The 27,007-nt window shown below is 38.6% G+C and overlaps 1 protein-coding gene across 14 annotated transcripts in view; it reads right to left on the bottom strand.

The window, feature by feature from the left end:
• Positions 1-27,007, bottom strand: part of PPP1R12A (protein phosphatase 1 regulatory subunit 12A) — a 115,497-nt gene that overhangs the window by 46,120 nt on the left and 42,370 nt on the right. For all 14 annotated transcript variants that reach the window (XM_015857277.3, XM_015857250.3, XM_015857269.3 and 11 more), the window contains exons 2-4: positions 25,993-26,123; positions 10,702-10,820; positions 1,190-1,349 (exon numbers count right to left, since the gene is read on the bottom strand). In XM_015857277.3, coding sequence (XP_015712763.1) covers positions 1,190-1,349; positions 10,702-10,820; positions 25,993-26,123 — 410 coding nt within the window. The remainder of the gene's footprint in view (positions 1-1,189; positions 1,350-10,701; positions 10,821-25,992; positions 26,124-27,007) is intronic.

Raw genomic sequence — 27,007 nt, forward strand, 5'->3', positions numbered from 1 at the left:
AAATACCCGTCTTTTCAGTGTTCAACAGTCATATTTACTTCTAAGGAAAATTCAAGATAAAATCCTTTTTTGTCTTCTTAATTTCATTCTCATTCAAATTCCTTTCTGCCTACACAGGCAGGTATTTTAGTATGTGCAGCTATGGTGAAAAGCCATCAAGGAATGTGAAGTGTCAAAAATTGCTAGTTAGACAGGTCTTATGTAGTACATTATTAAAACTTCCATTTGTCCTAATATTAGTTTCTTGAAGCTTGCATCTACTTCCAGTAACATTTGATGCTGTAACAACCTAGTGTTTACATGCTTCAGTTGCTCTCTGAGCAGTAGCAGAACTCCTCAAATGGAAGATGTCCTTTTCAGCATGCATTTAACACATGAATTTGGTACGGCTCTGAAGTGACAACAGACACTCAGCCTGACAAACAGCTTTGTGTAAACGGTTCTCAGCTTTCTGAAGCACACCCCATACTTAATAAAAATCACCTAACTGTGAAGTGTTCTTCTAAGAAATTCTGTTCATAACTCAAGAGACAATAAACTTCAAGTAATAACCACCACATCTTCCATACAAAGCCTTGCAGCCTCGTATCCTGCACAAAGCACATTTTTGCTATTTTGAAACAATCAAGAAAATTGTTTGGGTATGTGTTTTCTCTCCTCCTTGGATAAGTACATGGAGTGGACTACAGAAAAGACACTGACAGAAGTTAAAAATAAGCCCAACATTTACAAATATAAATCTCTTGCAGATGCACACTACTCTAAAAAGGTTTTTAGGTCTGAAAACCTTTGGTATAGATCATGGATTCTGCTTTATGTATGCAAATTAAACCAGGCATCTTGAAAATACACTTTACCCAGAATGCTAGCTGGCATTATAAAAAGATATTAAACTTGTTTACACAGTTGGCTTTAGAAACAGGGAAAGATTTCTTGTCAACTTTCCTTCTGAGTACTAAGCCTCATTATGTAAATTCTGTTCACATTTTGAATGACATCTGGAAAACTACAAGCATCAAGATTTATGAGTACCTGAAAACACTATATCAAGCCTTGAGGAAAACAAAGGTCTAGTGACTGCAATTTCCAAATTTACAACCCCCAGAAGTCAGATACTTCCTGTGGTATCAATTCTAAGCTGTTTTATCTCAACAAGACAATCAAAAATTGCCATTTAAACCACACTTACTTTAAGACTTCTGTATAGCCCTTAGCAGCAGCAACATGAAGTGCTGTACCACCAGATTTCGCGTGCCTGACATCATTTATATGGCCACTGTTGAGCCACTGTCGTGCATCTCTAAGCATTATTCGCTCTTCTTCTTTTCGAGCTGCCTCTATATCAACCCCTAATACAGACAGGGAAGGGGAGAAGGAAAGAGAGGACACAAGATTAGAATTCAAATACTTAAATTCAATGATGTGACAAACCTTATATCACACTTATGCAATACAATAAAACAGGTAAATTATATGACTAGTATTCACAGCTAGATATGAGTATCCTGAGGATGAACCCCAAAAATTAAAGAACCACCCATTATAACATCAGTAACAGACTTTGTCTGAGATTTTACCAAAACAAAAAAAAAGCTATTAAAAAGAGCCCTCCAATTTTAAGAACTTCTACCATCACAGTCACAATTTCTGAAGTGACATGTTACAATAAGAGAGGAAATCTAATGTTTAACCTTACAAAGCCTCAGAGTATTAGTCTTGCCTGTACCTGCAGAAACCAGAAACCAGGAACAGCTTAGATTCTGAACACTGCTGAATATTTACAAAAAATACAGAACTATGTTTTTATACAGGGATAGAACTACATTTGCTATACTTTGTTAAGACTTTCTTGCTGAAAAAAACATAAGGTCTATATCACTATAAAACAGAAACTGTATACTCCAAGCCTTTTGAAATCTCTCTTCAAATGTTGAGAAGAAGAAAAACCAACATGTTTTAAGTCATTTTTATAGCACATTCTACAAAAATATCCCCTGTACTGATGAAAATGGACAAACACGATGTAACATTTACAATTACACACGGTAGTTTAGACAGAAAGAAGGCCCAAGCTCTGAATATGCAAAGCAAAATATGCGCTTGCGAGCATTTTTTAACAGTTACCACACAGAGGGATCTAAAAAGCATAGAAGAAAAGCAGTCTTTAGAGAGAACTACGCAGGAATATTGCTCTTTGTTGACTGAACACTGACATCTTTGCAAAGAAAAGGGTCTTAGGAACTGTGGTTATCATGAGCACAAAATGTATCTGGGTTAACTTCTGAAAGTAAGTACATCAGTAGACCATCATTCTTCAAAATGAATTCATGTATATGAATAGTCCAATTTTAGGCACTCCTGTGCAGGATCTTGGGAAAAAAAATGTGCTGTTCCTCCAAATTTTTACTTTCTCTTGGAGCAAAACATGGTTTTGTAATGATTATCTGGACACACGCACTGAATCACTGAGTACAATAACAAATTTCAACAACAGCCTATGCAGCCCATAAAGCAGCAGGTCATATTTTTAAACTACTTGGGACAGATATAAAATCTCTCCTGCCCTTCGGCTCAGAATTCTACTTTCTTTCAGTGTGTCCTGCAGATGCTTTGTGTGTTCCCAAACTTCTTCTCCAGCATGCTTGCATCATATAACTTTTCTAACTGTCCAAGTAATCAAAGTAGAATATAAAGAGACCAGAAACAAACCTGTGCAGACCTAGAACAACTCTTTTCAACCCAATTCTACCTAAATAATTAATTTTAATTAATTCTCAAAGCCTTTATAATGGACAGCAATTTCAGGCTGTGAAGTCTTCTAAGAAACTGAGCTATTCATCCTTTAGACTGAACAAATACTCAGAATATATAAATGAAACAAAATTGAACCTAACTCTTGCCTACAGCAGGAACTGAGATGAGAGTTAAAATGGCTTCCATTAAAGAAATTATTAACATCATAAATGGAAAAGCAGAATACGTAGATGATCATGTGTAGTATAATGTATCATTTTTACTGCATAACACATGGTAAAACAAATTATAGTAAATCATCTTCATCAAGCTTTACCAATTCTCTGACAATAAAAAGCCAGATGTGGAGAAACAAGCTGGCAAATAAAAAGTAATTAGGCTGGCACTGCTGAAATACCCATCAGGCAGAGAATGGCAGACTGAGATTTCTATTCTGGTACACGTGAATTTGCATTTCCTTGATTATCTTTTATAGCACAAACATAATAAAATATTTCTCACTGAGAATGCCTTTGATTAATTTAGGTAATTGCAACACATCTATTGTCATAACAAAAGCTGCAATTCCCCCATTATACAGCAAGTAAAAAAAGGCACCTTGAAATGGCAGCACAAATCAAAAACTTTACTGACATGCAAGCAGAATGAATGTGATGAATAAATGCTTCTGGAAATATAAAATAATTTGTTTGGTGTCAGGTAAAAAATACTGTATGTTAAAGATGGACACAAAGGCACAACTTTACTCAGTATCATAAAGTAAGTGAGCAGCTAATATATTAAGTATTAAGCAGCTGACTGAATTTCTACATTCAACCACTTAACCCACAGATCAGCCATCTCAGTCTAGGCAATTTTTATTAGAAACTGAAGAAAAAATGTGGAAGTGAAGTCTGCAAGATGCAGGAAGACACAAATGATTGCTGCAGCACTAAGCAGAGTCCAAGGAAAAGCTAAATTATTGAAAGAAGGTGGGGAGAAATTAAAGAAATTGATGTTTACAAAACTGCCAATTTCAATACAAGCCATGACAAATGCAGACAATAAAATTCTACATCTCTAAAATCTTTATAAATCTGGTCAACATGAAGAATGATAACCAGGAACTTTGAATCAGTAGCATTTTTGTACTCATGTCTGCACATTCCTCCAGCAGACTTTAGAATGCTGTATGTATGAACTGCAAAGCCTACATTTCTGGGGCCTTTGTGTCTGTTTGTTTGTTTTCTTCAGAATGACACAGCAGTGGACATCAGCAGACCTTGGGAAAATAATTCCCTAGAGTAAAATCATTTACATTTTACAGTTTCTTGCCAGACACAATTATGCAAATAAGGAATTTATGTATCATGCTAGTTACAATTACGTCCATCCTCTTTTTGCATGCCAGAGTTTTAAAGTGAAAATACTTCTCAGATCAAGTAACTTTTCCATGCAAACAATCCTACATAAACTCCTTTCAGTGGGCAATTGCTCACATGTGTGCTTGTTCTGATGTGCTTTAGTGCACAGTAAGAACAGAAAACAGCCTTACACTGATATTTCAATGGCTGAAGTCTTAAACGTAATTTTCACATACACCTGAAAAATTAATTATGTCAAAGCCATAGAATCAAACAACGGTTTGGGTTAGAATAGACCATAAAGACAATCCAGTTCCAACCCCCTGCTGTTGGCAGGGCTGTCACCCAGCAGCTCAGGCTGCACAGGGCCCCATCCAACCTGACCTTGGGTGCTTCCTGGGATGGGGCACCACAGCTTCTCTGGGCAGCTGTGCCACTGCCTCACCACTCTCTGAATAAAGAACTTCATCCTAGTGTCTAACCCAAACTTCCCCTCTTTTAGCTTAAAACTATCCCCTCTTGTTCTATTCCTATCTATTCATGAAAACATGTCAAAGCTTTTGCAGAAACAGTAATATTAAGTATAGCCTCCCATCAGTATCACAAATGAACGCATATGTGAAGACCAAATAGCAGAAGAGAAGCAGAGGAAAAACATCTCCATTAATATGTTAAGACATATTAATATATTATTATATATTAATATATTATTATTAATATTATATCTTAATATTAAGACATAAGTTTCTGATCATCTTTCAACAGATGGAAGTAAAAGAATCTTTCCAATAGAAAAAAAAATAAAAAAACACTCACAGTACTAACTGGCAATTGGACTTTGTGTCAAAGAAAAAAGGCAGTGCTTTGAGATAAGCTAAACATTGCTCCCTTTATTAAATACAGAAAATGGAATATGAACGGCCTTTGTGATACCTTATATGGACCTTCCTCCCTGCTCTTGTTTTCCAGACTGCAGTGTGATATCAGGGACAAGAAGATAATGCTCGGCACACCTCCCAGCCGCTTTCTGCATACGGCCCGTAGATGGCAATGTGAGTCCTCCTAGCTCCAGCCCCGCTGGAGCCTCTGCTTAAGGCTCTACTTTGCTTAACCTCTGGCTGACTGACGACTGCTGAAATTGTTAATAATTTATTGCTAAATGTTTTCATTTTTTTCTGATCAACAAGTGCCATTCAACAGTTCGGACATGATTTGATAATCCTGTGCTGTTCGTTGTGCGTTTAGACAGACCGAGCGTGAACTGAAATGCTGAATCATTGTTTCAGTGCTGCTCGGCCATATAAAGGCATGTTTTATAGATACTACAGGGAAGATCAACCCACTTTTTACTTAATGTAGTTAATGTTTATATACAAATGTAATAGTTCACATTTTGTCCACATAAACAAAGTTGAGTTAAGCAATACATTCGAGATAATGTCATTACATTTACCTATGATTAAGAATGAGGAACACTGGCTTCTGCTTTGAAAACGAGACGCAATCTCCCTAACACACAGTAAGTGCCGCCCTGTATCATGAACTCCTGATTCACCTCACGTCACCTCTCCCCACTAACTCACCCCTCAAGAATGTCTCCTATAATTCAAAATAACTGCTTAAGCAGTTAAAAATAATTTTAAGAGGGCATCTAATGATAAATAACCCTCCATCACCAAAACGTCGCTTCAACCGTAATATTTAACCCTACTCAAGACCCCACAGAGTGCCAACATTTTAAGCTGGTGATTTTTAAATATTATTAAAGGGGTAGCTGGAATTAAAGTGGTAGCCAAGCAAAACGGCACTCAAGACTGCTAGCTTTCACCTACCCCCACGAAAAGGCTTCTCACTACTGGAAAAAGTCAGCTTCCACAACTACAGCACACTGAAATACCACAGAGCAGAAATACAGGGAATCGTGTCAAGGAATTGGAAATATTGGTATTGTTACTAAAGGTAAACATCTCCATGGATTGCAGTGACATCTATGGAAGTGGGACCAGCCCAGGACAGAGACATCAGCCATATGGAGAGAGAACAAAACAGGTCTAAGAGGAAGTCTTTTTTGTAAAACAGGAGAAAATATTTAAAACACAAGGAGTGCTACGCTGGAATCATTCCCACTGAATACCTGATTGTGCTATTTGTGAGGTGTCCTGTTCATAATCCTGTCACAAATCCCTGTAACTTTCAATGGTACGTTTATAATTTACCTTCTCACAAAGTACAAAAGGAAACTAGGTTTTAAGCTTAAAAAATAATTAAGTGATTGCATGCATGCTTTAGAAACAATATAATAGATTTATTTCATTATATCAAATACCAGAGACAATACAAAAACAACAGAATAGAGCATGTTGCAAAATTACTCCAAATTAGTAAAAAATCAGTACAGTCCTTACTCCCATGTGAAGGTTTGGGTAGAAAAACACTTTTCCTACTGTAAGAGTGCTGTGGCTTCACCTATAGGCTAGTTAGTCCATTAGTTCACAATGACAGCAAAGCATGTTATATCAGCCAGTCCTGATATATGCTTCCCAGAATACAAGATGCCCTTGTTTAGGGGTCCGTGACCCACAGGAGAATGTATAAGAAAAGAAGAGTGAATCAGGGGCCACAATTGAGAAGCACTGCACAAGGACTCCAGAATAACTGAAAGAAGATATTAATAATACATAAACTCTATTCTTTCATGTCCAACACTCCTTACCACAGGACTTGTAAAACAGGAGATTAATTTGGATAGCTGACCATTTCCTCTCCAGGTACTTTAGATTCTGGAGTCTGAATGCCAGAAGATCACAGAATCACAGAATCACAGAATGACCCGGGTTGGAAGGGACCTCAAGGATCACGTAGTTCCAACCCCCCTGCCTGGCAGGGCCACCAAACATAGGGCATATGCCCCACCAAGGACGGGGCATCCACAACCTCCCTGGGCAGCCTGTTCCAGGGCCTAACCACTCTCCTAGTGAAGAACTTCCCCCTAGCATCCAACCTAAATCTTCCCTCTTTTAACTTAAAACCATTTCCCCGTGTCCTGCTATTGTCAGCCCTTTCAAAGAGTTTACTCCCCTCCTGGGTGTAAATTCCCTTCAGGTATTGAAAGGCTGCAATGAGGTCACCCCGCAACCTTCTCTTCTCCAGGCTGAACAAGCCCAACTCCCTCAGCCTGTCCTCATAGGGGAGGTGCTCCAGCCCCCTGATCATCTTCCTGTCCCTCCTCTGGACCCTTTCCAAAATCTCCATGTCTTTTTTGTACTGAGGGCTCCACACCTGGACACAGTACAACAGATGGGGCCTCACAAGAGCAGAGTAGAGAGGGACAATCACTTCCCTATCCCTGCTGACCACCCCTCTCCTGATGGAGCCCAGGATCCCATTTGCTTTCCGGGCTGCCAGAGCGCACTGCTGGCTCATGTTAAGTTTCTCATCTATCAGGACCCCTAGGTCTTTTTCTGCCGAGCTGCTCTCAAGGACAACTCCTCCCAGCCTGTACAGGTGCCTGGGGTTCTTCCGGCCCAAGTGCAAAACCTTGCACTTTGCCGTGTTGAACCTCATTAGGTTCACCCGAGCCCAGCTTTCCAGCCTGTCAAGGACCCTCTGAATGGCATCCGTTCCCTCCACCGTATTGACTGCACCACTCAGCTTGGTGTCATCAGCAAACTTGCTGAAGGTGCACTCAATTCCCTCATCGATGTCATTAATAAAGATGTTAAAGAGCACCATACTTCTTCCTATTATGCCTGTAACATCATACCAAGCTGAACTGTATTCTAATTTCCAACTGTGAATTTTGTGCTGTAGTCAGCTATGTCTGTAAAATATAATTCAATGCTTGTAAAAATTGGTCATAAATATAAATAAAGGGATGAAGGTAGAATAATAGCACAATTGGAAGACTCCGACTTCAACTCTGAAGCAGCTAAAAGGATAAGCTAACATGGTAATTCTCCTCAGATGCCTAACAGAAACAAATGTCAAACATCATCACTTCAAAACATTTGAAATCAGAATGAATCACAGTGATCTCTCCAGGCAATGTTCTGCCACAATAAAGCTCTGACTGTTGATGTCAATATGTAGGAAGCCATAATCAGAGCATTAACTACGCAACATGGGAAAAAGAGAAGCTATAGTGAATGTTTTGTCTACGCTGGGCTAAGATTTTTTTGTCACTTGAGTTTGTTCCTTTTCAAAGTAAATTTGCTTATCTTCCACTACCAGTAGCACTGAACTGGGGTTTAATGTTCCACAGATTTCACAGTCCATTTGTTTTACCTAAACTGTGGTACTGCTTTATTTTATCAGGAGCAGTGCTAAAGCATTTAACCATATGTACTGTCAAAGATGAAACTGTCACCATACATCAGTGTTAATTCCAGACCAAGACAAGCAATTAAGTTGTTTTAGAGCTTAATTTTAGAGCTTTATGTTAGCAGTCTAACAGCCAAAGAAGCTAGGCAGAATATACACATACATGTATATAAGAATACACATACATAACAATCCATATAGATAAAATAATTAGATGAATTCTCATAGAACAACACATACATGAAATATCTAGGCTAAAACCCTGCGTAACTAATCTAGATTGGCTTAACTGAAAAAATACAAATGTTACCAAGTCCTGTAACAGATCTGTAAGTAAGCATTAAAACCACTTCCAAACATACCAATGTATATATAAATACATGTATATAGAACATGTATGTCTGAAATTTTCAGTGAATTGTGGCATTTAGTTTAGGTTGTCAATGCTGATTTTACAATTGGGTTGTTCAAAACAATTAGACTTGAAAAAATAAGATTGCATATTGATTCTTCGCACTGTAAAAATGTGCATTAAAACTTAAAATTATATATATACATTATCGGTAACATTAAAGTAAGAGTATTTTAGATTTAGGTAAATCTTGCAAAGAACAACAGCCAATTACTAGAGCACGTCAGTAAAGTCAAATGAATTGAAATCTACCTAAATCATTTAGGTTGATGTACAAGTCAGACATAATTCCCTAACAAAGACTGACAACATTCGTCCAGAAAAAAAAAAAAAATGAAGAAGAAATAGAACAGCTGTGCTTTTTTTCCCCCCAAAAAAACTAATTAGAATAAACAGTAGCACTGGCACAAAAAAATATTCACACCTATCTTAATCTGGAGTTCTTTATGTGCTCACTATAAGAACTGTCAAATAAAATTCATTTAACAGTAATACATGAGTGAAAGCCTCTGTCAAATCTACAGTCTCCTTCTACATATTAGTACTTCTTACTTTCCCGTTTATCATGTCACCCACTTTCTTTTTAACATTTGTTTTTGGTATTAAACAGGTTTAAGCATTCAAATCACATCACGGCTAAGGTTCAAGCAATTAATTGTTTTCTACTTTATGCATTATGTAAATCCGTCTTAGAGATATAAATTCTCTGCTACAAAAAAAAAAGTAACATTTTCACAGAGGAAGGAGGTTGTAAATAGGGAGAAAGGTGGTTTGGAAGTGGTGGAGATGCACATCCCTCACAAAGGCTCTGTCTTTACTGAGTAGCATCTTCCTTCAAAGCATGATGTAACTTAGACCACATCATCTCATTCCTTGTACTGGGAGCTTTGGGATAGTAATGCATGCCTAGAAGACTTGAGATGATGAGACACCATCTGAATATTCTCTCCTACGTGGAACAGAAAAACCTCAAACTTTCAAATAGCTTTCCCTGGAAAATAAGTATTAAAATAGTATAATATAGGAAATAGTAGAATATAGGAAATAGTAGAATAAGGAGGAAAAAATTACAAGAGGAAAAAGGAATAAATATTCTTTTTTAAAGACCAATCTCTTTTATAAAGTCAACACTGCTAGATTTGGCCTACTGATTTTCTAGGAGTAAAGTGCACATGTTTAGGATGTGCACCTTGAAGTGATACTATCCAAACTTAATACCTATCCATTAACTGCGTGGTTCTCTGAGGTGAGCACAGAAAATACTGGAATTAATTTTGTTCTCAGACCTAAAACAAGTGCAATTTAAGACTCTTTATCCTAACACATAGTTTTAGACATTTGGCATTGTGTAATGGCACTCAAAACTAAATACAAAGGGTTGCTTATGTGATGGGGTACAGTAGTTTACTTTTGGTTCAGTTATTCTACGGCATCAATGGAAAGAAACTGCTACCTTCAGGCTGGATTCGTCTCACTCTAAAAGGGACATCGGAGTCACTCCAGAAGTGCCTATTTTCCTCTTCTCTAATGCAGTTTCCTTCGGTACAGATTTCTAGCCTCAATCTAAACTGGGATATATTGGTCTACACCCAAAACGGACAGAACACCCTCCATAGTATCTAAATGCCACTTAAATTCTGCCCCGTGAATGTAAGAATCCAGCCAACATCTGCATTCCAGTACTTCCAACCTCTTTCTTCTCGAAAGGCTGGGATGAGTTAAAATGCCTGGAAGGCAGCTTCAGCAACATACACAGTATCAACAATTCTCTTTTTAAAAAAGTTAACTTTAGAATCATTAATTTCAACATATACTTTCAAAAACATATTTAACGTTCAATAAACAAAAGCAGCTTTTCACATTTAAAATTACCTTGTCTATTCACTTCATTCTGAAGCAGCTCTTCCATTGCCTCTTCTTCAGCAATATCTAATGGAGTGTCTCCTTCACTATTTACAGCTCCTACATGTGCTCCTTGACTAATTAAATATCTGCCAATAGAAAAAGAACAATAAAGTTTTTGATGGACAAAAAAGGAGGGTGAATTTCAATGCAGTAAAGTTGACGCAGAAATAGCAGCCACTAGGTTATAATGGATATACACATGTACACATATAGTTAATAGAAGAAACTCTATTTGGTATATGCAAAAAAAAAAAACACCCTTCATGACTCCCCACAATCACAGAATATCTATACAATTTTTTATCATAATATCCAGTAACATGTACAGTACTCTGTTGGTTCTTCAGTCTGTCACAAAGATTTCCAAACATATTAAATATGTAATTGCATGAACTGAGAAAAAAAAAACAGAATAACAACGTGGTTATATGATGGGCAAAAGTGAACGCATAAATGATGGTCAACACAGCATTTCCCATCTCTGCTGCCAAACACTGACAAGGTTAGCTTTTGGTGGGGTAGTGGGAGAGACAAGGAAACCAAGCAGTATTTTGCACTCTGTTTAAGATACACGGTTCTTTATTTAAAGTACTACTGCCTTATGGTCAGCAATCCAGCCTTACACACCTCCTGTCTTATAGAGTTTAATTTATACTTTACATCCAGTTGCAGAAAAGAACCCCACCAAACTAAAAGGAAATACACAGACCTTAAGAACTAGTCACCTATTTGGTAACAGATACAAAAATCAAAAGTGCTTTCTTAACTTCTCTATGACAGAATGTTAAATCATGCAGGAATCAATCACAACATTAATACACCACTAGTATAAACGCTTTAGAATATTTCTGTTTAACTACTCTAGGTTAGTAATGACAGATTCTGTGCCTAGGATCATTTTATCCTTCTCTGTATTGAACTCAGCACCTCGAGTGCCCTCCCACTTCTCTTTTTTCCAACGTATGACTTAAATAGCACTTGCTATTAAATCTCTGCAATCACGTCAAGAAAAGGTAAGAACTAAGAGATCACAAACTGGAAATGAATTCCCAGAAGTGTAACTGTATCTCCTGGGGCACTTATCATCAGTTGCCACCGCTAACTTTGATGTTGGTATGCTGTGCTGTTTTTATTCCATACCTCTTGGAAGAGCACAGCTGTGAATCTCAACGTGTCTCTTGAGCTTCAAGAACCCTTTTCCAAGAAGGAAAAAATAATTCAAAGTAACTGCATTTCTCAATGATACCACTTGCACAGTTTCAATAGTTGTGCAGCATTTCAGGTTACATATCTGATATACATAACTGCTATGCAGGATATTTGCTAAGCAGCCAAAACAAACAGTAGGGGTATGTAACTTTCTCACAAAGTCAAAACTTTGGACTCAAAACCAAAGTCACTCACCAACAAAAATGTCCTTTTTTAAAAAAAAAATCCAATGTCAGTGTCCAAGTAACTTCCAATTTCCTTTCTCTAACATGGACACAAAACAGGTGATTAATGAAACTGTTTTTACCTATTTCTACCTAACAGTAGAAGATGAAGCAGTGCTTAACAGAGTGTAGGTATGGAACAAAAGGTGACAGCAGCACTTCACAAACTTGTTTAGCCATATGAACAACTTCATAATTAAATGATCCTTTCAAGTAGAACCCAAAACCAACGCAGCTTACAGACCAAAATGAGAGCAGCGGAGCTGGGGTACCAGCAGGGCGGGACAAGTGGAGTTACTGAGTTTCTCTCTGCATATCCTTACAAGGTTTGGTTTTTAATGGGTCAGTGAAAGAAGAACCAATTCATGAATTTGAAGGGATAGAAGAACTAGGGGAAAGATGACTCTTCAGAGAAGTGAGATCTCCATGATGATGGCCCTTTCCCATCCTTTTGTCAGCCTCTCCATCTAGGCATGCTCTCTGCTACCCCTACCCCATAAATTAATAGCGAAATAGCAATACAGTCTAAAATATTATTCAAATGCCAACTTTTTAAATACATCTTTTAAGTTAAGCAATGGGAGTGATGCTTGTTCTGCCTTCTGAGCCTTTCAGTAACAGATGATCCCAACACAAATAAGTTTATGTATTTGTTTATTTTCATTGACTGTAACAGTAATTTCAGCAACGTAATGGCACGGCTCAGATGGTGTGTGAAGTTACCTTGGTGCCCTCAGGATCATAGCTGTAATTAGGAAACCTAGCACTGCCAAGAGAAAGGGGAACAACTGTTTCAGATATGTAGGAAACTTGACTCCGCATCACATACAGAAAGAAGACAGATTTGGTAACTGAGAGAATGAAGACGAAGCTCTGTATTTTTAGGGCACAGCTGAGCCTACAGATAAGAAGGTTTGTTGTTTTTTTTAAGTCATCCCCCAAACGTCAAGCTATTAATTAAAACCAACAGCATGACTTCAAATATGGGCATCTTTCACACTTCAGTAATTCTGGTACTGAATAGCTACAATTTTTACCTGTAACAGCATATTGTTCTGTGCTATTAAAAAGGCATCAGTGTTTCAAACTAAGAGAAAATTCACTGCTTTTCAAGATCTTTATGGCTACTTCAAATTTCCTTCTTCTAAAATAAGTAAACAAAAAGTAACTTTCATTTCCTCCACTGAACTTTAATCCATACAGCTACATGGTATACAAAGAAATTAGGACAGTTTAATAAGAATCTACAACCATGGCCTTTGATATCAAGTCCAGAAGAAGATGCTTTTTGCTGGGCTGAATGCAATAGAAAAGTAAAAAAATACTGGATTCTTATAGTCATCTCCTTATTGCAGCTAAAGCTTTCAAGTGTTGCTATTCAAGCTAGAGCACCTCTTCCAGATACTCCTGTTGTCTAAGTAGAAAGAATTGCAAGTATCAGACAAATAGTAGAACAGATAAGAGCAAGAAAATAAAATCGTTCCTGATCCTTTTGCCCCGATGTTTCCACAAGCATTATGCAGCCCAGGTAAGACTGGAAGAACAAGTCTGCTTTGTGATAATATTGTTCTATGAAGGTAAAAATACTTCCATTTGAAATCTGTGTTTTAGGAATCCTCAATATTCCTCAATTGAAGTGCAGATTGAAGTTAGCAACCTTGAAAAAAGGTGAAATATTTACTTCCAATTATTATTATGCAACCCAGATTCTCTCCTATCACTTGTGAAAAATACATTTCAATGCTTTTTATAAAAGGTTGGAATATCAGCATCTCTGAGACAATAAGTAACTCCATATGAAAGCCAAGCAGTACTAACCAAAATTAAGCTCAGGAACTGGAAATTGAAACTGTCACCTTACAGCTGGGCCCACAGTTGGCCAAATAAAAAATACTTTGGATTTTCTAAACTCCATTAGCTGCAACCAACTAGATATGGTCAGAAAACATTTTAACATTATTTACTGCAGCAAAAGGAAGAGGGACATCTGTTTACATTCAAACCTTGTCTCAGTTCACAGTATCTGGAAACAAGTTTACTAAGTAATTAGGGATATAATTAACTTTAAGAGCTTGCAGAACCTGAAGGTCAGAATTAGCAGGGCAAGCAAGGAGCAGGGCAGAGCAGTGGCTGCTGAATGGACTCAGTTCCTTACCTGCTGCCTGCTGAGCTCATGAGGAAGTCAGCAGTGAAACCAAGTGCTACCTGCTGCCTCCTAAGACCATCAGACAGGGCCCTCTGACCCCGAATTCTGAGGAGAGGGAACATCCTAAAGCATCTCTGCATGTAAAATAAGCATGCCTACTTCAGCCTTGCAGGCAAATGAGGCTTAATGCTAGCAAGGCACCAACCAACAGCACAACTGGACTCCCAAGGCCTTTGAACCAATTTGCCATTTCAGCTAAGCCCAGCTGTTTGTGTTTTTTTAAATCCATAGACGGTGGAGTTCCAATGAAGTCCACAAGAGCCCCCAGTGAACAGCAATATGGAACCAAAGACAGCAAAGTCAGCAGACAGTGGTGCCATTAGTTGGAGACACAAACAAATTTCTGCCCCACAGTTGACAGAAGGTAAAATCAAATTTAAAAGTTTAAATCGTCAGATTTATATATATATTTTAATGGCCTCCTTTTAAGACAACTTTCAGCAAGTAAAGTCTTAAAAAAACTTTTAAAAGTACTTCTTTGTAAATCATTCAAATTCTTTTCAACAAGACATTACTATCAGGCCAAACAAGCAGACATTCAAGACACGTCTAACAGACTGTAGTTCTAAAATGGTAATATTGCTGTTTCAAATCTATCTGATTTTTTAAGTACATTGAAGCTGTAACACTTGATCCTTCTGAGGGCTTCTCCTGGTTTGAGTGCCTGGGATTATTTCTTTAAGGAATCAGTGCCAGAGAAGTTTCACTTTTAAGTTCCTAAAAATGTTAACATTAACTCAGACAGAAGTGGAAATGCTAACTCAAACTCCTTAGCCCTTCTCCAAAGTGTTTTTGGTTTGTTTGGTTAAATGTAGGGGAAAAAAATAATACTTAAGGGCAAGGTAAGCTGTATGTTGTACAGGCTGTACAACTCATCAAGGGATTAAATCACAGCTTCCACACGATTCTTACATTCTTAAGATGCACTTCTCAACATAACTGCTTAAAGTAACAGACTAAAGAATAAGAAAACACAAAACAGAACTTTAAATAACCCAAAGCTGAAGCTAATGAATACCAAACGAGACTCAGGACTCCAGAATACGGCGAGTCCTGCCACAGAGATGACATGGGGTGTGTGGCTCTGCACAGTGGTCCCTGGGCTGTTCTGAACACCAACCTTCAGATAATTCCCCTGCTCCCACCTCTATATAGGTGAGACGTTCCTGCAATTGTCTCTCCTCCTGAGTCTACCTACAGATGCTCTTAAGTAGGAAATGAAGGTTCCAAGTGAAATACCATAAGCAAAATGATACAAATTTCTTTGGGCTGAGAATATCTGCTCTGAATAATTTCAAGACTGATGTAGTGAGAAAATCAAAAGGCTTGAGAAACAAGTCAAACTAGCAGGAAGCTTTATTCAGAAGCTGTGCAAAATGCCATCTGATGACAGCAAGTCACAGCTGCACCTCAACCTTCTGTCTGAACTATCAGCACTGAGTAGTGGCTGACATACGAAAGGCTCCTCCAATGCAACTGAAACTACAATTGATCCTCCAGGCATTTTTAAGGTTATTTCTCTTTGCAAATCTCGACAGATTCTCTCATCTTTCTCATTTGGGAACAAAAAGCTGCAATAGGAACATTCACCCTAAGAGCAGCTACACAAAACTCTGTGGTAAATAAGGCCAGCTAGGATTATTTGGCAAAACTTACTAATTATTGCTCCTGAGATACATGAGTGAAGATTTGCAGCCAGTTGATATCGACCACAGATGTCAGGTGAATTTATGATTTCCTCTGGAAATTGTCAAGAGTAGCGAATTTCATACAGCTAGAAATATTTTTTAATGATTAAGAAATCATTCCTTGGAAAAAAATGACCACATGACTTAAACCAATTGGAGTTATGATTTCTTTTCAATTTTCACTTGTCTAATCCAAATTTCAAAGTACTTTTTTCCTAAATTGCAAACTTATTTAGAAATCTCTACCCTTCAATATGCAAGAGCTCTTCCAAATAGAGCAAATCCAGCTTGTTCTCATGTTCTCATTCTCCCTCTCGAATCCACTTCTTCAATGCACACACACCTCAGCTTCAGAATCATCAAACACCCCCAATGGGATCCAAGTAGTATGTCACAGAGATGAGAATAAAAATCCCCCCAAGGCAAAGAGCTCTTTCTGTTGATTCTGAACAACATATAGAGATAAGAAACATGTTTGTGTTTATGAAGAATATTCATGAGCATTCTGAAAGGTAGTAAAACACTGAGCTGGCTGCTCAGTAACTTCCACACCCCAAGGAAGCACAGCAACTAAAAAAAATCACATCTGTTTTCCTTTTTAGTATGCGGGAACATGGAAGAAACGGTGCAGATAACTGTATCTGGTTAGTCTTAAGTCTTCCTGAGTTCCAAGAAACCTATGGAAAAAGACAGCAATGAGCTTTAGAAGTATTTGTACGTAGGCGGCTACCTAAACATTAACAGCGCAAAGATGAAACAGTAAAAATTCCTACTTGCAGCATATGAAAAGCAACTAAGCCCACATAGTTTACTGTATCCATATAGAGGAAAAGACATATGAGGGGCGGCAGAGCAATGTTTAGGTGAAAGTAAACAGTGACTGAGAAGAGGAAAGTAGGAAACATGAAGAAAGCTATATAGGGAAACACATGCTAGAACCTAATCCCACCCCTGCCCCCTGAAAAGAACTGCAGGCTGGTAGTGCCAGGATGAATATAGCGCAAAAACTTCATCAGGAATGAAATCAAGAGAAACAAACATATATAAAACAAAAATCAAGTGAAACAAACATTCTTCTCAAATGCACATCAGATGTCAGTTTCATTATATAGTTATTCTGAAAAATTAAGGAACGCTTTCTCTGCTGGCCAGTGAACGCATGACGATTATTCAAGCTCAAGCATATGAAATTTTGTAGGAATCACTTTCAAAACTAACGCAGTTGTTTAAATAAAAGGGGGAAAAAAAGGATTTCAATTAATCAAGTGTTAGGCTGCAACATGTTTTGAAATCCAGTGTTCTCAAAAAATACTAGAAATAGAGAAGTGACGCACTGCAGCATCTGACAATAAAAATACACTGCTTGTCCACCACCGATGACAATTGGCATTCTTTTCCTTCAGAAACAGCACTGCCCAGGGAGGTGGTGGAGTCGCTGAGCATGGTGGTGTTCAAGAGACATTTGGATGTTGTGTTGAGGGATATGATTTAGCTGGGAAGTATTGGTGATGGTTGGACTGGACGATCTTCTAGGTCTTTTCCAACCTTGATAATTCTGTGATTCTGTGAAAACTGATTATCTCTTTTGCATCTTTTAGTGCAAAAATGGTAAGGTTCGAAAAATGTTACACCTGTGAGTACAGTAACTGTACTTCATGATGGTCTCAGTGCTCAGAACGCTCTCCGGTAGCACATCTTTCAGAGTTACAGTGCTTTAGATGAATACTTAGGGCCGAGTTGTACTGGTTTAAAAGAAGAGCAAACAGCTTCGAGGCAGAAAAGGAGCCAGAAGGGAAATCATACTGCTGCCCACCATCCTCAACTGAATGCTCACCAATGGCAGAGCCAGACTCTTGTCCTTCCTGCCTTTTACCAAGGGTAGCATTGCTGCAAGTCAGAATCTGTGATGCTATAGGAGACTGATGTCCTTCTGTTATAATGGAAGTTACGAGTATGGACTTGACAAACATATTTTCTTGCAACAGTGATGTGTTGGCATTTATATCAGAGAAGTTTAAACCAAGATCAATTCTGAAAAATCCTTTTACTGTACTTAAATGAACATAAGCAAAATATAATCACCACAACATAGAATTTATCTTGTTAATTATTAAATTATGCAATACTATAGTGACCAAATCTTCGTATAAAAACACTACTGCCACAGTGCAGCTTTTAGCATCACGCAGCAGCACTGAACTCAGTCCGACCCCTCACTAGGAACTGTCTGTGCATCTGCAATGTGCAGCAGTTGTTTTCCTGCTTGGTCTCCTTCAAACTTCCTTGAAAAAACATTTCCTCCAAAGGAACTCTCATTCTTCAAAGATTTGATGAGCAGTACCCTCATCTGCAATCAGAAGGTGCCAATAATTCCTGTTTTTATACTTTTATCCTGTCATATTCGCTGTTTATAAATAGAATTACATTTTTGATCTCTGCATCTGATCTGTATCCCAGTATCTCAATCTCAGCATGCAGCAGCCCCACATCTCTATGGACACCACACTAATCTACGTGGATTTCAAAATAGTCCCAGCTGCCTTAATCCTGCCTCAGTATGGGATAAGAAGACCAGAAACATGCACATAGATTACAATCACTTGCACTGAAATGACGTAGCTGGGTACATCCAACCAAAGACACAACTTTAAGAAAGGATAAATAGGTGCATAAATGGCTTTAGTGTCATTAGTAAACTCACTGCATGCTGCAGAAGAGGATTGAGCTCAAAGTGAACATATTTATGTAACAACTTAAAGAAAACAAAAGCTGAAGTACAAAGAAGTGACAACCTACACCACACCCATGTTTTCTCCTAGAAAACAACACTTGAAACCAATACTCCCACATATTTGTCACTCAGCTGCTCACATTTAATTAACTTCAGAGCTCACTGGTAAGATAACTACTGTTAATTGTTCTTGGGATACCAATAAAACCTATGCTCTGGGATAAACAACTAAACCTTTCCTATGTGTATCACATCTTCAAGCAGGGTATTTTTTTTTAAACATCAGTTGCACTTTTAAACAATTTTTCAGCCAAAAAAATTAGGACACTTTGAGCTTTACAGTGGGCATCTGTCCCTTGATTTTTCATTAGACCCAGTGAATTAGATCCTTCTACTCAATCATGCAGCCTTGTAGAAGGTATCTCTAAACTTAAGAGTATGTTAGATTTACTTCTCTAAGAACAGAAATGTAATATGCTTACAATACTTAAAGTCACAAGTGGAAACACACACAGTAATCCCATCTGAAGAAGGCAGCTATAGAGCACACAGTTTTTGTGCATTCTACAGTGAATACCTCCCCTAGACACCCCTGGCTGAACAAACAGGTATCAAATGAGGCAGGCCATATAATTTCTGCTAACCTATCAACCATATCTTAATGTGCATTTCTGCCAGTTGGTTTATATTCAAATACCAGATCACTACTCAGCTTCTCAGCAGTATATATTAAACTCTTCCACGTATTGACATGATTTTAAAGGTCAGATTTCACTATCAACCTAAAGAACTCAATCAGTGTTTCATTATTCCTAGGAGAGGTGCACATGAACAAAAACATATTGAAAACAGTACACTGCCACGGTACATCCTCATGAAACAAAAAGCCAGTTGATATTAACTCTGATCTTCAAGTTTTACTGTGCTTTGCTATAATGGAAGCCAGCTTTGCCTTTGTAAAGGTCTCATATGAGTTTGCAAGAGGAGGAACTTTCATGTTCCTGATAAAGAATGAATGCTACAGTTTGGGGGAAAGAAAAATAGACTTCTATACGAGCCTGTTCACTGTCTTATCCCCCTTTGACCAATAAACAATCCTGCAATATCCTTAACCTTTTTGCCAAACCCTTCTTTCAGAAAGAAACAAGGCAGCAAATAGAAGAGCATTAACTGAAACAATCTTTCAAAGCCTCAGTGATCTTTTCACAGCTATCACAACTAACCTTCCATCTTTACCACTGTCAAGTTCTATGAAGTCAGTCATTCTTCTAGAGAGCTGTTATTCTGTGGCTAGAATAATTTTTCTCTCTCTGCTTTCATTCTGCCGCCTGATTAGTTTTACACTATATCTTTCTGAAGTCCTATTCTCATTTCCCAAATGGGTTGTATTAAAGTTGATATTTGATCCTTTTTCATTTTCATCACAGAATGGTTTGGGTTGGAAGAGTCGTTAAAAGACAATTCAGTTCCAATCCCCTGCTGTATGGAGGGACACATCCTCAAGGTGCCTAAAAGGCCATTCAACCTGGCCTTGAATGCCAAGGGATGGAGCAACCACAGCTTCTCTGGGTAACCTGTTCTATTGCCTCACTTCCCTCACAGCGAAGAAATTATTTTTATAGCTAATCCAAGCTTTTAGTTTAAAGCCATTGCCCCCTGTCCTACCACTACTCTCTCTGATGAAGAGTCCCTCCACAGCTTTCCTGTAGGCCTTTCCTGAAGGCCTGCTATTTCTTTCCCGTAATACCTCAATACCTGCAGATAATCAAGTTAGCAAACCTTAGAGAAAAACAGATTAGAAGCTGCTTTGAAAGCTATATTGTGGTTCCACTATTCTCAGCAATTGCAGAACATTCAGCAGCACCAGCTGGCTCAGGGTCATGACGTGGGGGAACAAGGAGAGACTTCAGCCCAGCAGAGTCAGCCGTTCCACAGGCAGGTTTCTGCTCAGAGGTGTCTGAAAAGCAGCCCAGACTTTTCTTTTTAATGCCTCCATATCTGTGCCAACTGCTGTTGGCAAGGCAGATCAGCTCACTGATCCAAAAGAGAATAAACCTTCCAAAACCCCTGAAGGCTAGTCTTATACTAATGGTTACCATGCTGCTGTGGGATCATTAGCTACTGTTAAAGGGGGAGTAAGAGCCCGGAGCCTGTAGAGGAGGGGAGAAAGCAAAGAGAAGAAGGAATGGCTGCCTGTTTCTGCAGTAGTCTCAAGCTAGATCCCATTAAGCATATGGTGAAAATGTCTTGAATTCCCTTCATTATTTGCTGCTCAATGAGCACTGGAATCATCCCCGTAACAGAGTTGGGAATCCCTGTCATCCAGTCTATGCAGCAGTCCTTTTAAGGCAGTCAGAACTTTCAAGTAGAACACCTAAATCTGAACATCTATGTGTTCAGCTTCAGGTCTGCAGGATTGTCTCTCAGTCCCCTGTACACAGGACAGCAATCACTTGTGTAGGCTTACTGGGTTGTCACTAAAATAGAGAGATCTAGGGCCGATGGCTAGCTGAGGTCTCAGCGAACCAGTCTGGCTAGGTTCACTTACAGGCAGCTGGAGCCCACAGACACAGATAGGCACCAACAGCAAGACAGCCTGTAAAATGAGCTTTACGCACTGCGGGAAGAAGGCAAGGGAAAGTACAAAACTTTTGACTCCTTAATATTCTTTGAATTATTCAGAAAGTTAATAGCATACACACTATTCAAAGTATGAGCAAAACAATTATCTTCATGTTCTGCTTTTCCTTCCCTCTCTGTGCTTATAATTCCTATCAAGAGATCAGTGTTTTTGCAGACAAATTACTGTCTTTGGAGGTGCACAACATCATTACATCATTAGGAAAGGGTACGTTAAGCCACCAATGAGCTTGGGAAGGAAGAAGTGGAACTTTTAGCTTTTGAACACTGTGATCAAGTTCTAACTAAAGAATATTATGAGGGCTGCTATGAAAGTAATACTTCCTATTTTACTGTGCTGGTCCACGATGTCAGAGGTGGATGTCTTGGTGGAACGGCAGAAGAGACTGAATCTTCCCACCAGTATTCCATTACATTTTGCTGCTGTGTGACAGATGGCAGTGAAGGAGCAATCCGACAAAATGGCGGCTGACATGGAAGTGTGTATGAAGTGAAGGTGTATTATTTAGTTCCTCAATGTGGAAAAAAAGGGCACCCAGTGGCATTCATCAGTGGCTGAACATAAGTGGCTGAACACTTACGGCGACCAAACAGTGGATGAGACCACAGTGAGGCAGTAATGATGCCTTCCAGCAGTAGTGACATCAACATGAAAGACAAGCTATGTCCCAGATAGCCATGCATGGCTGTCAAACCACAAAATGAAGAGTGTCTCTATCAGCTCATCCACGCAAATCAGTGGATTATGACGCCATGTGTGAGTTTATCAGAACCTAATGAGCCAATATAAGGCTAAAGGTGATGGCCTCCTGGATCGCATCATCACCAACGTTGAGATGTGGTGTCAGCAGCACAAGCTGAGTCAAAAGAGCAGTCCATGGAATGACAACCAATGAATTCCCCATCGAAGGAAAAGTTCAGGAAAACAGTTCAGTTCAGGTTAAGTGATGCGCACCGTCTCTTTCTGTAGGGAAGGGGTGGTCCTTCTGCATTTCCTAGAACACTGACTGCTATATTGCAATGCTGCCTTAGCTGAAAGCTCAAATTTCCAGAGTCTGTCTGGAGGAAAAGAAAACCTTTCTCTTGCAGCACAGTAACTCCAGGCCTCATACCAGTTTAAAAACCCTGGAGCACACTGCCAATCTTTGCTAGACTGACCTACCACACCCACTGTACAGTCCGGGATTTGGCACCTTCTGACTTTCATCTGTTCAAGCCAATGAAATATGGACTGTGTAGGCAACATTTCCCTAGCAACAGCACTGTCACAGTAGCTGTGGAACAGTGGGTCACCTCTGCTGGTGCAGAATGTTATGAGCACAGCATGCAAGTTCTAACTTACACTGGAGAAAACGCAAAGCTAAGAGTAGTAACTATATTGAAAAATCGTGTTGAATAGCTGAGAATTTGCACTATCAAGTAGCATTATTGCACTCTTTATTGTAATTTCTATGGAAATAAATAGGAGGTATTACTTTCAGAGTAACCTATGAAGAAGCATCATAGCAGTGATGGCCCTGGAAGCAAACAAAAATAATATTACAGGTCCATTTCTAAACTGGACTCCATCTATAACACAAAGGCACAAATAACCTATAGATTAATTAATTAGATTTCATTCATACCTCAGTTTTGAAGAGCCCAGAGAAAAATGAATAGTTGATCTCTGTAAAGTGCTGGGAAGTATTTAGATAAATTCCAAAGTGCCACTAAGATTTTGAAAGTTGGAAGTATTTTGGAAAAACCTATTAGCAAGTAGAAATTCTGAATGACTAAGAAAGCACGGCTATTAAGTACTGGCAGATAGTTACACCTGTCACTTACACCAAAGGCCGATGGAAATGCGTAGTTATTGCTTGTAACTGATAGGGAACACAATCAAAGATTTTGAGGAAGACTGTGGCAATTTTGCTCATTTCAAAATGGCAAGTTTGACTTTTAGCATTTAAAGGGAGAAATTTCAGGGACTACAGATAAATACTGATGAAAATTAAACACAAACTGGAAGAAGGTCACTGTCAACCAAACAAACACTTATTTCAAATAACCTGACAAGAAGAAAGGAAATGTGAGTGTAGTTTGATGGTCTCAAATTCATCCCAGCCCTGCACATCGTGTTGGAGAATGTTCCTCAGTTCAAGCTATCTGCAAAGTTTCCAGTACTACACACTATCTAACTGTTACCAATATCAATCATATTAAATAATATTCAATGGAAAAATTCTATTGTTGTCTCAAGAGACATCCCCCTCTTTTATCTGGGACAAAAGTGTAACCGTCAGATGAATAAATTGAATTAGAAAGCTTTCTGTCTAAGAAAAAGAAAATAGAAACAAGTACAAGGAGATCATTCTACAGAAAATCCACCTGTTTGGGCAACTCTGAATAGTTTCAAACACATTCACATCACTATTACTTTTAAGCTAATTCATATTATCATAAAACAGATGAACTTAGAGGAAAACTCTAAAATTGAAGAATTCAAAGAATTTCCAGCAAGTTGAAGCACTCCCAGCATTTACAGATTGCAGAAAGAAAAGGTGCTGCTGCCTCTTATGATTCTTTCTTCCCCAGAATAGCCCTCCGTCTGCAACCAGCTGACACACTGTACCACACCAAACCACGTATTTCTTGCTGTATTTCACATGAAGCATACTTCTACAACGCTAATCATAGAATCACCGAGGTTGGAAAAGACCTAAGAGATCATCCAGTCCAGCTGTTCACCTATTACCAATAGCTCCCACTAAACCATGTCCCACAACCCAACATCCAATTGTTCCTTGACAACATCCAATAATTCCTTGAATATTTCTTAAAGTAGGTGACATGCGCTTTAAAGGAGATAGGAGGCAAGAGAGATTTTAAGAGAAAATCACTCCAAAGAATCTACAAACTGAAAGGACAGGAGATGCTGCTGGGAGAAGACAGACACACACACTTTCGTGCTTTCCAAGGTATATTCTCAGTGGAACAGATGTTGAATCCAGTGTGCACCACACGCCAAATAAAATTCCTAATACATGGTAATTTCTTATATAGCCCTTTCCCTTTCCCCAAGTTTTGCCTGAGCTGCAAATTCTGTTGTCAATTTTGTAAATTATTTGAAGCTGAGCTCACTCCTGGAGGGGAAGTCAGAATGAAATCTAAACTCTCTGGGCCACACCAGATCTCAACTCTGCTCCATTTAGGTCAGGTTACCTCTCTCTCTTTGATGTATGTGGGAAACAGTTTCACGTGCTTATCTTTAAAATTCCCTGCACCTTAAAAACACTGTTCTTCCAGCAGCTTAGATGTCCCACATCCTGTGGGATTATACTCCAAAAATCTCACTTCTTTAAACGACATTTTGACAAAGTTTGCGAGAATAAAAATCATTGGAGCCTTCGAAAATATTACAGGTTTCAGATTACTAAGGTTTCTTGTGGACAAGGGAATGCATTGCTCCTTCCTCCCTGAACAGCTGTGTCTAACCTAAGTTGCAATGCCAAATTGAGAGCATTTACTCAACTTTTTCCTATTATGGAGAAAAGAAGGTGTTTTACCTCTACTATACTGAAGAAAGGCATCTATTATCTCAGTTTGTAGGGAAATTCTTGTCATAGTATGGCCAACAAGTCAACACTTCCAACACGCATGCAAGAGAGATTACAGCATCAAACATCTGCTCAGTGTAGAAAGGCAGATTACAGAAATCAGCAGTCGCAGTGTCCCAGTTACATCAAGAATACACAAAGCGCTACAATCTTTGAAAACCAAAAAATAAGAAATTCCCAGGGAAAATGAGAAACAAAAGAATCTCCGGAATTCTTCCTTTCCCTTAAAATTCAAACAACCAAATCTCTCACTCCACCAAACAGAAAAACGATAAACCATCCCCTATCTTTTTCAATTGTAATCAGTACATCAGCATTACTGCATGATAGATTGCTACCTTACATTTTATCCAAGCCTTACACTGGATCAAACATCACAAAGAGCTTAGCAGAATTAGTGACGTCTGCATATACCCAAAGGGTATTTGTAAAACACCGCTACCCTCTTTACTGCAAGAACAGCATTCTGAACAATGTGTGCCCCATATTTTCCCAGATCAGTCGTTGCTTCAGGTTAAGAAATACAACCTCCAGAAAAAAGAAACAAAACGATTTTAATGCAGCTTCAATGGTCTTCTACAGGCTTAAAAAATAACATCAAAACCACTCCTGGAATTCACTACCGTGTAAGCCTTAACTAATGCCGTAACGGGCATCTAACTTCAACAGTAAGATTTTGTTCTACAGCCAAAATACTTAACAGAAGTCATCAGTTCACACCACACCTGAAAAACAAAAGTTTCAAGACTGGAAATGCAATCACAAAATCAGTCCTCTCCACACAGACATACCCTGGCATAATGCTTCAGACTACAAACAGAATGTAATTACAATTTTCTCCCCACGCCTCCCCCCAGCAGTGGACAATAAGTTCTGAAAACCACCCAACAGTCTATTTCTGGTAACCCTCCAGCAACATATTAGCAAAATGCATGTATTTGAAATATAGAAGAAAAGGCCTTACTCTGCTATATCAAGATATCCACAGGAAGCAGCTGCATGTAGAGGTATCCAGCCTTCATTATCTGGTTGATTAATATTTGCTCCATTTTCCACCAGAAATTTCACCATATCTACGTTATCATCTATACAAGCCTATAAAGAAAAAAAGATGTAAAAAAATAAGTTCACATTAATGTTGTTTTACAATATTGTGCATCTTTAAGAAAGAACTTCAGGAAAAAAATAATTGCTTTCAGGTATGGTGTGGGAGTAAGCTTTATCTGTTGGGATTTGACAGTGAGACAGGAAGAAATGGAGAATAAAGCACCATTTACAAATTTGTCAGCAAATCCTTTAACACAGCAATTTGAACAGAGTTTAACAAAACCAATAGACATGATTTAGTCAGGTAAATCTATTCTGTTTTTCTGAAAACCCATCCAGAGCCGCCAGTATAAAATTGTTGTTGTGTACAATGCCATTCCCTTTACAAAGCCCCCAGACTCCAGCTCCATCCTAGGTCCAACTTAGTCAACTGAATTATATTACAGCTGCCAGTAGTCACACTACACCATGAAGTAGAATTACTGTGGTAAAGAGATGGGGAGCAGTTTTGAAAACAATGCAGTAACGTGGTTTTAATTATAATGTAGTTCAGACTAAGGAGTGTGGAAGGGGATGCTAGGTTGCATTTCAACAATACGCTGTTGTTTTCTACTGCAGCACGCTGTATACCACCATACATCTTTTAACAGTCTTTTAATCACTCTCCTTTATAAACTTACTTGAGTATCAGTTCAGCATGTCGCAAAGATATTATCTTTTGTGCACATACTATACCTTTGGAGCTCTCATTTTCATTACCAAACAAGTAGTGCTGCAGACGTGCACAACTACTGGCACTCTCCAGATCCCCATCTTGACTGGCTCCTATTTTGCCTTTCTTCTCTGTGTTTGAGTATTTTTCTCACAGGGTGCTCAGTGCGTTTTCTTGCCAACTTCCATACTGCTGCCCTTAAAAGGGCAGAGTAACACAG

The sequence above is a fragment of the Coturnix japonica genome, chromosome 1 (genome assembly GCF_054131305.1).
Source record: "Coturnix japonica strain WE chromosome 1, WE-NBRP24, whole genome shotgun sequence".
Taxonomy (NCBI): domain Eukaryota; kingdom Metazoa; phylum Chordata; class Aves; order Galliformes; family Phasianidae; genus Coturnix; species Coturnix japonica.